Source organism: Montipora capricornis, chromosome 8 (genome assembly GCF_036669925.1).
Source record: "Montipora capricornis isolate CH-2021 chromosome 8, ASM3666992v2, whole genome shotgun sequence".
Taxonomy (NCBI): domain Eukaryota; kingdom Metazoa; phylum Cnidaria; class Anthozoa; order Scleractinia; family Acroporidae; genus Montipora; species Montipora capricornis.
Window position 1 is genome coordinate 36,231,997 of NC_090890.1, and position 11,745 is coordinate 36,243,741.

At 39.4% G+C, this 11,745-nt stretch overlaps 1 protein-coding gene across 3 annotated transcripts in view; it reads left to right on the plus strand.

Annotated features, from left to right (window-relative positions):
* Positions 1-723: 723 nt before the first annotated feature.
* Positions 724-11,745, plus strand: part of LOC138014231 (uncharacterized) — a 22,433-nt gene continuing 11,411 nt past the window's right edge. Inside the window, exons 1-9 of one of the 3 annotated variants that reach the window (XM_068861271.1) lie at positions 724-907; positions 1,076-1,340; positions 4,730-4,781; positions 5,272-5,343; positions 6,130-6,246; positions 7,297-7,385; positions 7,773-7,829; positions 8,437-8,515; positions 9,293-9,358. In XM_068861271.1, the coding sequence (XP_068717372.1) occupies positions 1,206-1,340; positions 4,730-4,781; positions 5,272-5,343; positions 6,130-6,246; positions 7,297-7,385; positions 7,773-7,829; positions 8,437-8,515; positions 9,293-9,358 (667 nt within the window). In that variant the 5' untranslated portion in view covers positions 724-907; positions 1,076-1,205. Of the gene's footprint in view, positions 908-1,075; positions 1,341-4,729; positions 4,782-5,271; positions 5,344-6,129; positions 6,247-7,296; positions 7,386-7,772; positions 7,830-8,436; positions 8,516-9,292; positions 9,359-11,745 lie in introns of those variants that run through there. The other 2 variants (XM_068861273.1, XM_068861272.1) reach the window with 2 other exon arrangements.

An 11,745-nucleotide genomic window follows, 5' to 3' on the forward strand; every position in this document is an offset into this window, starting at 1 on the left:
AGAATCAAGACCGTGGGGGTCTGATTACATGGAGAATTTCAGCCCGGTTAGCCGGGCTGAGATTTCAGCCCGGGTTCTGAAAGAAATCTTCTTGAAATGAAAGTGGCGATTACATGGAGCAGGTCTCAGCCCGGGCTGAATATCCTAGCCCGGTTTCAGTAAGCCCGGCCAAACCGGCGTTAAAATATGCAGAAAGTCCATGTAATCGAAATGAAATTTCAGCCCGGGCTGAAAAAGGAACGTGAGCATGCGCATCAATTGAGTTTTCGCATCTCCGTAAATTTTCTCACGCAGATTTGCGTTTTGTCCCCGGGCTGAAGTTCATCATGAAATCGCAACAAAATTTCAGCGCGGGCTGAAACTCACCCCCCTGTAATCAGGCCCTAAGACAAAAGGCATAAACCGACCACCGCTCGACAAAAATTAAAGGAGAAAATATCGAATGATCTTGCATAAGTGATGGCAAACATCATTTGCAGATTGGAATTTTTTTATCTTCTTCACTTCCGACAGGGAATTTTTTATTTTTACCCCATCGGTTTCGGAGTACGTTGTTCTTCAACACGTTTTACGCGATTGCGTGAGGTGGAGCTGCATGATTGCTGAGATTGTTTGAGTTGACAAAGAAGTGCTTTGTTTCCAAGGTGATCGTCTCCATTTTATTGATTTGGAAAATATGTGGACGCTATCAATCAAAGGGAGTGATATCTAATCTGTTTTCTTAATTTGGCCCTTGCGACTTCCGCAATCGGAGCTTTGTAACACGATATCTAATTTGTGATACACCGTGCTAACTCCACTGGACTTCGTCTGAATCGCTCAAGTCTGTTCAAAATGGAGAGCCGTCCAACCAAATAGCAGACGCCAGAGAAACTCACAGTCGAAGTGTTGATGTGAGAACGATCTTGTAAGTACGCAAACCATATACAGTACTACTTTTGCCATTTTTGGGGTCATCTTGAACCCCGTTTCAATTCGGTTGACAATAGCAAAGGAATTCGTGTTTCGAAATCTTAAGCTTAGTTTTAGTCCATTTTCAACCCATCATGTCTTAACTCTTCCTGTATTTTTACAGGTACAACACTGCTCGGCTTATTACATTGAGCAAGTACCAAGAACAGAGTGTTCACACAGTAAACACAATCTTCCTCCATATTTTATCTCCATCATTTCCGCTCTGTCCGCCATCGAAACCAGTCACGGAAATGATCCACCGCTTGCTAGCAGTATGCCTTTTGTTCTCGCTGACAGCTGGGATGGACGAATTACAAAGATCAACTACAAGCGCAAGACATCGTTTTTGTACGTGCAAGGACTTTGCGGTGCGAATTGAGGTCATGGTGAGAGCCTGTCAGTTTTGTAATACGCATTTTTGTAGCTTTGTGTAACGATAGACGTTGCTATACTTTGCTTAAAACGTGACTCGAGGCATAAATTCGAAACTTTGCTTTTCTTGTGAATGAATCAATAAATGAATGAGCTCCATAGTTTAATAAATGGAGAAATTTAGGGGCATTCCAAGCCCACGAGTTGGCCTCATGAATTTTTCACGTGAGTTGTCCGAAAATAGGATTTCCCTATGATTTTCCTCTTTAGTTTCTGCCGTCAGTGGTTTGTAATTGTTCTTAAAGCCTCTTATTTGATATGATAAACACAGTGCCTTGGCTCACTAGGTAATTCAGTTTCTTCTTTCTGCTTGTATGTTTGTCCAAAATGGTTACAGTAGGTTGTTTTCGGTTTCAGAGAAAATGTATTAAAAACTCACCTGAAGTTCCTGGCCTAAAGCCACCGAGAGAAATCTATCCGAGTATTTCAGCCGGAATTCCGCTTTTACAACGATTGAAAGGAAGAAAATCACGAGTGAAGAGGCCGTTTTAACACGAGAAAAAAGACGAGAAGATTGTATAAAAGTTTAATAGAAAAATGTGGCGATAAACCGAAAGCCAAGAAATGGAATTTACTTTTCAGTTTTGATTGGACTTTGCAAATTGTAGCTTCAGGTTTTGCGAGAGAAAGTTATGGAAATTATAATAAACTGCTGCCAATAAATGCATGCTCTCTGACGAAACAAAAAATCCAAAAAGATACCCAAGACAACTTCTTTGCCTTGTCACGCATTCTTCTAGCGTGACATAGCCAAGAGTTGCTAATTTTGTCGATATCTATTCGGATAAAATTCGCTGGGTTGCGAAAACACTGTCCTGTTTCAAGTATTTCTGTTCAATTGATGAAAACATGAATTTAATTGATGCAAGGAGTCTTCAGTCGTTTCTTCCTTCAAATAGCAATTTCACCCAGGATATGGATACGTGCCTCATTAATTTTTGCACTTTGACAGCTTGTCATTGTGTAAAAGTACATTATGTTTTATTTTCTTAAAGAATACTCCGAAAAGAAGGAAGAACTGTGAAACTCACTGTAAAACATTTCATTTTTAGAACTCTTATATATGATCCCAAAACGCGTACAGTGCATTCTATGCGAAACTTTACGATACGGCGTTTATTAATATCACGTTAAGCAGCTCTGTGACAGCTTGTCATTGTTTAAAAGGACAATGGACTGTTTCATTATGTTTTATTTTTTTAAAGATTACTGAACTGATATATGATCCACAAAGGCGTGCACAGTGCATTCCACACGAATTCGAAACCGAATTTGTTAATATCGCCTTAAGTACAACCCTTGCCAGAAGCTTCTTGTTATCGGAACTGACCTGTCAAACTTTAATTTGGTGACTATGCTGGGTTAACACGAAAAACTACCATAATTGCACGGTAAAGGTAAAGGACTTTGTGCTTATTATTGTTGTTGTATTACTTTAATTTTTTTCCTTTTTTATGCGATTCACATCAAGTGCGTGAAATATAGGAATGATATTGTTGACGTCAGATAGATAGTTAGATAGTTTAATCTCAAATGCATTCGCAGCCCAAGGGCTGAATTACACATATTTACAATCAAAATTTTTAAAAAATTTATAAAACTATTTACACTTCTTATTATACTAGTAATTTACAATATTATAACATAATGATAATTAAATAAAATATATTGACTACAAATGTAACTTGATTAAAAAGTATCATCATTATCATTATTGTTATTATTATTATTATCGCGCGCCATAACAACAGTAAAAAGGGTATAATATCGATAAGAATCTAGCCATTAAACTTTCTTGCCATAGCAAATATAGAAGTGTTCATCGTTCTGGAAGTGCGAAGGTGTGGCCTATCGAAACAAAGGGTCTTTTGTTCCCGTGGCTGGAACATTTGGAAATTTGTAAACAGATATCTTCCCTATTATCGAACAAAAAAATAAAACATACCTTACATATTTATGTAGGTTCCATGCATTTACAACGGAGAAACTTGACGGTTACTTATTACGGAAGATATCATTCGCCCAAGATCTTTAGAACGAACTCAACAAGGATCCTTCGATCTTTCTTGCCAATATCTAGTCTAAAAAAACAATTGAAAATCTTGACAATATTTGTGAGGATCCTCTACATTTGTGCTCTTTCTGATAAGGTAAGAAAATTGTTTGAAGCAAACCCTCAAAAACATTTAACAAAAGTCCTATAGAGTGTTCGCTCATGTGACCAGCAGCCATATTTGCATACTAAAACAAGAGAAGGAATTTCCATAAAAATACATTTCGATTGTCAAAAGAGTGTTTCTCTTCTTCAACATGGCCGCTGTATGGCCTCCGTCACATCACGTGAAAACACTCTATACATCAACTGTAAACCGGTTTCAATTTAGGGGATATTTACATGACACCGAGACAAACTTAGACCGGCATCAGTTCGTATCGGCCTCCATACATTTCTTTTTCTGTGTTTACATGAGACCAGTCTGGTGGGCTGACTTCTTCTCGGTTGCTGGACCGGTCGGAACAGGCAGCGTTTACACGAACGTGGTTTCAAATCGATACGGTTTCACGACTTCGAAAGACAACGCCACAAATCAAGAATATGCTTGGTTAAAAAAGGAAAAATACTCGCGCTGCACGTGCAGCACACTGAATTTCCGTGCATTTCTTTGCTGTACTCCACAAAACAACAACGTGAAATCAACAAATTTTTGGTTTCGACGACAACGTGAGCATATAACCACCATGGGTCAGAAAATATGGTAACCCATGTGTGCGAGAAAATTTGGTTTTTGGTCACCGTACGACCGCAGGGCAATGTCACTAGTATCACGTGACCATATCGCGGGCTCAAGTTAACATCTCATCAAGGGTTTTCATTTGATCGCAGGCACAAGAAAGGTTAACTTATTGTAAGAATGAAAAACCCGGGAGCTCCGCTTTTAAATTATTAGGCTTGGCTAAATCTATATATTACTTCAAAAATGGTCTTTCCCTTCCGGTTACGGGATGGATCGCTAGTAAAAGACGGAATAATCACGAAATACTTGCGATAGCGCTAAGTTGTCATTTGGATTCAGTTTTTCGTTGATGTTACTGTTGTCGTCGCTAAACTCCCAGATGTATGCTACGGAGAAGATTATAAGAGCCTAATGTTTGAGAACTCCCCTTGAAGGGCATTTTTTTATATAAGTGCATCCGATTCTCATTATCACTGTGATCACTGACTTTATACCGATCACTCATATTTAGAAATGACTCAAGTTAAGTTCTTGCCGTAACCTGTTTTCGATCTTTACACGTCATGTTCCCATCTGATACATTATTGTCTTCCGTTTTGTTTTGTCAGGAATTCCTCGCTGTTCCATGTGATGAAATTTGTTCAGACAGAAGTAAAGAAGGTAATCACATCATAGCTTATTTAGAAATAAAGTCGAAAACTTAAAGGGTTTTTAAGTTCCTCATTTGAAGGGTCAGCACTTGGAGGCTGGAGTATTGACAGTCAACAAGTACTAACGTACTAACGACATTTTTAAAGAAAAAAAGTACCTTTGAAAGGAGCTCATCATTGGTACATGTTCTGTTTGTTTTGTTTAACCCTTTTACCGCCCAGGGCTTCCCCATTGATGAGTAAATTCGCCTGGCTTTAGACAGAGTAAAATCTATAAGTGTCAATGGCATTTATGGCAGTGAAAGGGTTATGTTATGCATAAGTGACGTAAACAGACACCGTGTGCTTTGATTGGTTGAGAGGCACAAAACTTGGCAGAAAGGCTGTTCTTATTGTCTGATACCGGTAACTCCTTGAAGGGATAAGAAAGTTATAATTCCTGGGTCACAGCATGAGTTCCTGTCTACAAGTTAGTTTACCCCTTTGTCGTGGTTTTACAGATACTTCAAGGAGAAATCCTCTTCAGCTTCGCCGTCCACGAGTACGTCGACAGATGAACAATAAAGACTACGGTAAGTCTAACTGCGTGAAATATGCTGCAGGAATGCATTTATCGAAGATTTCTCGTGAATACTCATCTAATAAGAGACGCCGACACAGCGGCGATGATGGTGTCCCTACACAGAGGAATAGTGGCCATAAAAATGGTATAAGAACAATATTACTCCCTTCCGGTAAGAAGTATGGCATTTGTCACTTCCGGTGTAGGTGTTTCCGGTGCTATTCTGGGTTTTCACATGACGTCACGGCCGCCATGTTGGAACCCCTAAACAAAGAAACGGCGGCCATGTTGGAGCCCCGACCAAATCCTTCGGGAATTTAACTCTATTATTATGCAAACGTTTTCTTTTGTTCTCGTTGACAAACATGGCTTTTGATCACGTGTGAGAGGTGAATATCAGCATACAAGAAAAACAAGCTATGCCTTATTAGTATTCTTATATAAAGAATACTAACGAAGAGTGTTTTGTGAGGATAATAAGCTTATTCATGTGTCGTTTTATCGGTGTTTTGATAGGCTGTTAGGCTCATGAATTATTAATGAATTTTGGAAACTTGGTAATTTCACGTTGTTGTTGTGAAGGTTAAAATGCGCGCGGATCATGCAGCAATATTATTTTTTCCTCTTTTAACCAGTGATGTTATTGTTTTGTGGTATTCTTGTTGCCGACAAAGCTTCGTAGATCTTAAAGTTCCTAAGAGAAGAGCACCCGGGGACCTCACTCAAGATCTTTTCCCTCATCATTTGCTTAGCGTCAGGAAATGGTCTCTACAATGCTTTTTTTCTTTTCCAACAGAATGTCTGATTAAGATAAAAGCTGATCCTCGCTTGATTGTTAGAAACGTAAACGTCACATTTCGGGAAAAAGGGAATAATCAAAGCTGGTATGCTGTGATTCAGTGGACGCCATTAGGTGAGGGAGAAGTATTGTTTTATTTGTCACTGGTTTTGTTTAGAGGTGCAAAATTGATTTTACAAAAACACTTTCGCGCTGATGTAGCTCGCTCCAGTGTTGAGTTTCGGTCTTTTCTTTCGGATCAAAAGCATATCCATAGGACTCCATTTGCACAAACGTTTTTCGCTTTTATTCTCGCGCGTCTGTTCCCATGTAATATATAGAGGATATTACATGGCCGCGCGGGGATAGGAATTTTATCTTCTAGTGCTGAAAGTATCTCTCACGAGTGAGCGAAGCGAACGAGTGAGAGATATTTTCAGCACGGCCCAGTTGTTCGAAGGGTGGATAGCGCTTAGGTGTCGTCATGGTAACGAACACGATTAGCCAATAAACCTCGAGCTTCCTCGCTTCATTGTAAGATACTTTTGTGCTTTAATATAATTCTTCTCTTCTGCATTAACATTTTTATTGAAAAATTTGACATTATCATGATTTGTTTTTCATAAATTTCATATCTTGTTTCGTGTTACACAACATGCGTGTTTTAGCGGTTGGTAACCACTTTTTCATCATTTCATCATTTTCATCCCCGCGCGGACATGTGACATCCTTTATTTTCATAACATTTTACACTTACATTTTTACACATAACACTAGCTACTCATGCTGATCAGAAGCTTATGACCTTGAAGCATGTAACTCGCAACTCTTTTCCTTGGAAGAGAGCTGGGCATTTTAGGACACCAATTTTATGCCAAAATATGGACAAAAAATTAGATCGACGTGCTGCACGCGCAAATACACAAGCTACGTTACATCCAAATAAGGAGTTTTTAAACTCAAAAAACCTCAGCTCTAATCCAGAGTTAAGCACTGCAAGGTCACGAGCTTCTGTGTTGATTTGGTAACCTTGTCATGAAAGGAAAGGAAAAGAACTTTATTTCAGTCTCTAGTCGATTTAGCGCTGGAGCACTAATTGGGGACACTGTAAAGTGAAATTAACAATGAAAGCAAATCAAGTCATCGATACCTTACGTTACCCGTCAAATTTGTTTCTTTTTGCAGCTTTTCCCAAACCCTGGGATGGATATTGTCTTAACTATTTTGGCAGTCTTGGTTCTTCCGTAAAACCGAAAAGCTCTTTCTTTTCAAAGGTATGGCATATGACAGAGTTCAACATGTAGAAAAGACATTGTGTGACAGCAACGAGAAAAGTTCGACGGTTAATATCATTGCCTCAGAATTTCTTCAGCACTTCCAAGAACACGTTTTCTATTTAGGATTCTAGGAAAGGCTCAAGCACCTATCAATGTTATGTCCCAGGGTGGGGTGTAGGGCAGACCCAGAGGAATTTGACATTATTGTGGAAGACAGAGTCAAATGCCCCACCTTCAGGCACCTACTGAATGTCAAATTCCCGCTCCCTGGGGTACCTTTTTTCTATCAGAGTCAAGCCTTACTGATTGAGAAGTTGGAAAGGGTAGTTCAGGCGTTCCGGTCCCTTTGTCAATTTTAACTTTTAACTTATCATAATTTTTCAGAACACAACAAGAATAAAAATTTCCCCTTCATGGAAGGAAAAGGAGATCCATGTATTGGTGAGTTGAACAGTTGTAAATCGAAGTTCCAGGTTCTCAACGGCTCTTATGTCACAAGGATCGAGGTCCTTCCTGATAAATAGAACGGTGGATCGTTACGCAACTAGAACTGAGGATCCGTCCACCCTTGTCGTGTTGAAATCCCTCATAGCCTACCGAGCAGCCAAAATGTTTTTTTACCTCTTGATCTTTTTCTTGGCCCACACTGGTCAATAACCAACCAACCACCACAAGATACTTTTTGTAAAAGTCTTCTTAAACAAATGGTTTTCACGAGGGCTTTGAAGCTGTTTGGTAGGTAGTGAACGGTTTCGGAGGGAAGCAGCAAGTTCAGGGTTATGACCGCTCAACGAATAAATGAACAACGACCATTGAAGCCTAATCGTTAGATTGTTCTTTGATTTTTAACGCACCGGCAAGTCATCAGGCAACTTGCACATGACTGCGGCAGCAAATGTCTTGCGGGGAAAAACGGTTCGGCCAGCTTGGCTTGAATGCGCATCATAACTCCTCGCATAAAGATAGCAGGAAGCCGCTCTAGATTCCTCCAAGTAAATTGTCCTCCCCTCCTGGCTCCACATTTATAGCAGTATTCCTTGTTTCACAGATCTTCGGCCTGTCGACGTTCGGCAGCGATACAGACCAATTACAGACGGTGCTCTTTCGGTCACCTAAGGTGACTTCAAGTAAGAAATCCATTCTTATTACTTTGCACCGATTCTAAATTGCGAAACGAAAAGTGGGGGAAGCTGTTGCCAGGTTGTTGTGTTCGCGGTTTGTTTGTAGAGCAAGTACTGCGCGATCGTGCAGTCATGGGTTCAAATCCTGTCCAAGGCTGTATATTTTGGGCCTCAAGTTTCTCAACTCACCCATTCTATCCCGCGGTGCAATATATTAAAAATGTCATTACTATTGTTCTGATTAGAAAAACGAGGGAACAGTCGGTGAAAAGTACAAACCAGTTCCTTGCTGTGTTCCTCTACCGTCAAAGCTAAAATTACCTCTACCTTATCATTATTGTTGTTGTTATTATTATTATTATTACTACTACTATTACAAACACCACTTCCTGTTTCGAGAGGGGAAAGGGAGGGGGGAGACGCTGCATCGTCAAGGGAAACGTTACTTCAAAATTTAATTTTGTGTTATCGTAGAAATACCCCCCCCCCAAACTTGTTTTTTTTTGAACGCTCCCTAAAAGCGTTCTTCACTTGAAACATTCTTGTCTTTTCGTCGACTCTCGCAGTAGCCTTGGTGCAGAGTCGAAAGGCACGAATTCCCTTCATAATGCCACTCAGTTAGTGTGCGTTGATTGGCTAAAAAGGACATGGTCTGTGGTAAGGCTGTTTCAATTATAGACAGTCCGAGGAAAGGATAACTTCGAGAGAGATCATACGGTAATAAGGTCTACGTTATAAGTTTCCGTCTACAAGTTAGTTTACCTTCTTGTCTTGGACTTATAGATACGTCAATGAGTAATGGTCTTCACCATATTCGAACACGTCGAGGGATAAACACAAAAGAGGATGGTAAGTCCAGATATGAGGACTACGCTGCAGGCGTAAAGAGGATATTAAACGGTGGCGAGAAGATGTGAAATTTATGTTCGATTGGCAAGAACATATAATTCATATCTTCGAGCTAACGTGTAATTTTCTTTTTATTATATGGACAATAAATGTACATGGTAGAGATTGAAAAGCGGGCTTAGGCTTTGATACAAATATGGGCCATTAATTAATACAAACAAAAATCCCCGGTGCCCGTGCAAATTACAAGAAAAAAGGTGCACGTAAAACACTGTCATTTAGGCCAGAATAGTGAACTACAATCATAGACAAAAGTAGTTGGGAATGTTATGTAAATGAACCGCATCAGAGCTGTACTTCAACCCGCTTCTGTTAAAGCGCAAGAGAAATAGTTTCACCTTCTCTTATATGGCCCCCTGCCCCCTATTCAATGTTGGAAGGTAACACAACAATTTCCCAATAAAACCATTCAGTTTTGCACAACATTGAATAGGGAGGGGGGGGGGGGAGGGATGGGAGGGGAGAGAGGCAATGAAGACGTCAAAAGTCCTGACCTTCCCAAGGGTTTTGTCCATGATTGTAGTTGTAAATAAGCTTAATAAAAATTGCCTTTCCGATCTGCCAGTTTTTCTTTCTCACAGCAAGAACGAGTTTTTTCTGGATTGCTTGTAGTTCCGCGGGTAGGGCTAACGCTCACGTGGTTTACATGGGTAGAAAACAGCACTTCACATTACCCTCCAATAGATAATTCTGTTGAAATATAAGTGCTACACGGCCAACGTTTGTAAAAACGTAACCTTGTAGCTTCAGTGCTGTTTGTTTTTTCTACCGCGGCTGTTTTCCCCTAACTTAAAGCACCCTACAAATATATAAATCACAAAAAAAATAAAACTACTGAGGTTTGATGTCGACTAATAAACAGCAGCCGTTTTGGGGCCGGGATTTTCCTACGGTGCTAAAACTGATTACTGTTGCTGTTTCAAAAGTATCGTGGGAAAAACATTTCATCATTCTCTTTGGGGAGAAATCCGTGGTAGAAGGTCTTGTCGTAGTCATTGAGAAGTTCAGATGGGGTAGCATCCGGAATCCGGAATCCGGAAACCAGAAACCAGAATTATCCACAATTCGCGAGTATTACAACAACTTATCAACCGAATAAATCACTATCCAGTGGATAACTCAATTTGTTTCTATCTGCTGAATAGTTATTTATCCGGTGGATAGCGTTATCCACCTTTTGAACAATGGAGGCCTGGTTTCATGTGCGTCTTGATTATCATTAAGGCTTCTAACTGGAAATTTCACATGACGTCAAGACCGCCATGTTGGTGCCCTAAAGAAAGAAAAGGCGGCCATGTTGGTGCCCCGACCAAATCCTCCGGGAATTTAACTCTATTATTATGCAAATGCTTCCTTTTGTTTTCGTCGAAAAACATGGCTGTTGATCACGTGAGTGAAAACCAGCAATAATGATCATAATAGACCAATTTCGATATATTAAAATTCAGTCCTAAACAAATGACATCATCACTAGGCTCTGGGGAATAAATATAAGGATTTGTATGAGTTTATTCCCCAGAGCCTCGAGATGATTCCTTTTGTTTTCGACTAATTTTTAATATATCGAAATTGGTCTATTGAAATTTGTTTATTGTACATGACCAGTAGGAGCCTCCATAGGAATAGATAAGGGCCACCAGCGCGGGAGTGGATGAGGTAATTTATAGTTTTAGACTTCTCGCCAAAAATTTATGGCCATGGTTGCTAGCGCTCATGCAATAAACGTGCTGAATAAATGAGTTGCTACATTAGGCTTGTTTCAATGCCCGTTTTCGGCTTAAGGACGTTCGCGCCCATTGCTACTGCGCGTCCTTACAGCGCTCGCAAATTCACATGCCACGTCATGCGTCGAGCGCGCGCGCTAAGTACTCCAGGTGATCTGGTCACGTAATTAATAATAATAATAATAATAATAATAATAATAATAATGATAATGATAATTATAATGATAATGATAGTGATAGTGATAGTGATAGTGATAGTGATAGTGATAGTGATAATGATAATGATAATGATAATGATAATGATAATAATAATAATAATAATAATAATAATAATAATAATAATAATAGAGCATTTGTAGTGCGCAAATTCCATATGGATATGCTCAAATGCGCATTGCAGAACTAACCCTAAAATATAAAATTACATATGGAGGTAAAATCAAGAAAATTATATCACTATTTAAATAATCTAAAAGCTTAGATAACTATTATAAACAGGTTAAATTCACAATATATATAAATAAAATAACATTAAGTCGACTATGAAAACGCTTCACGAAATAAAATTTTGGTCTTGAAGCCAGCAACAGTGCTTTCAGACCT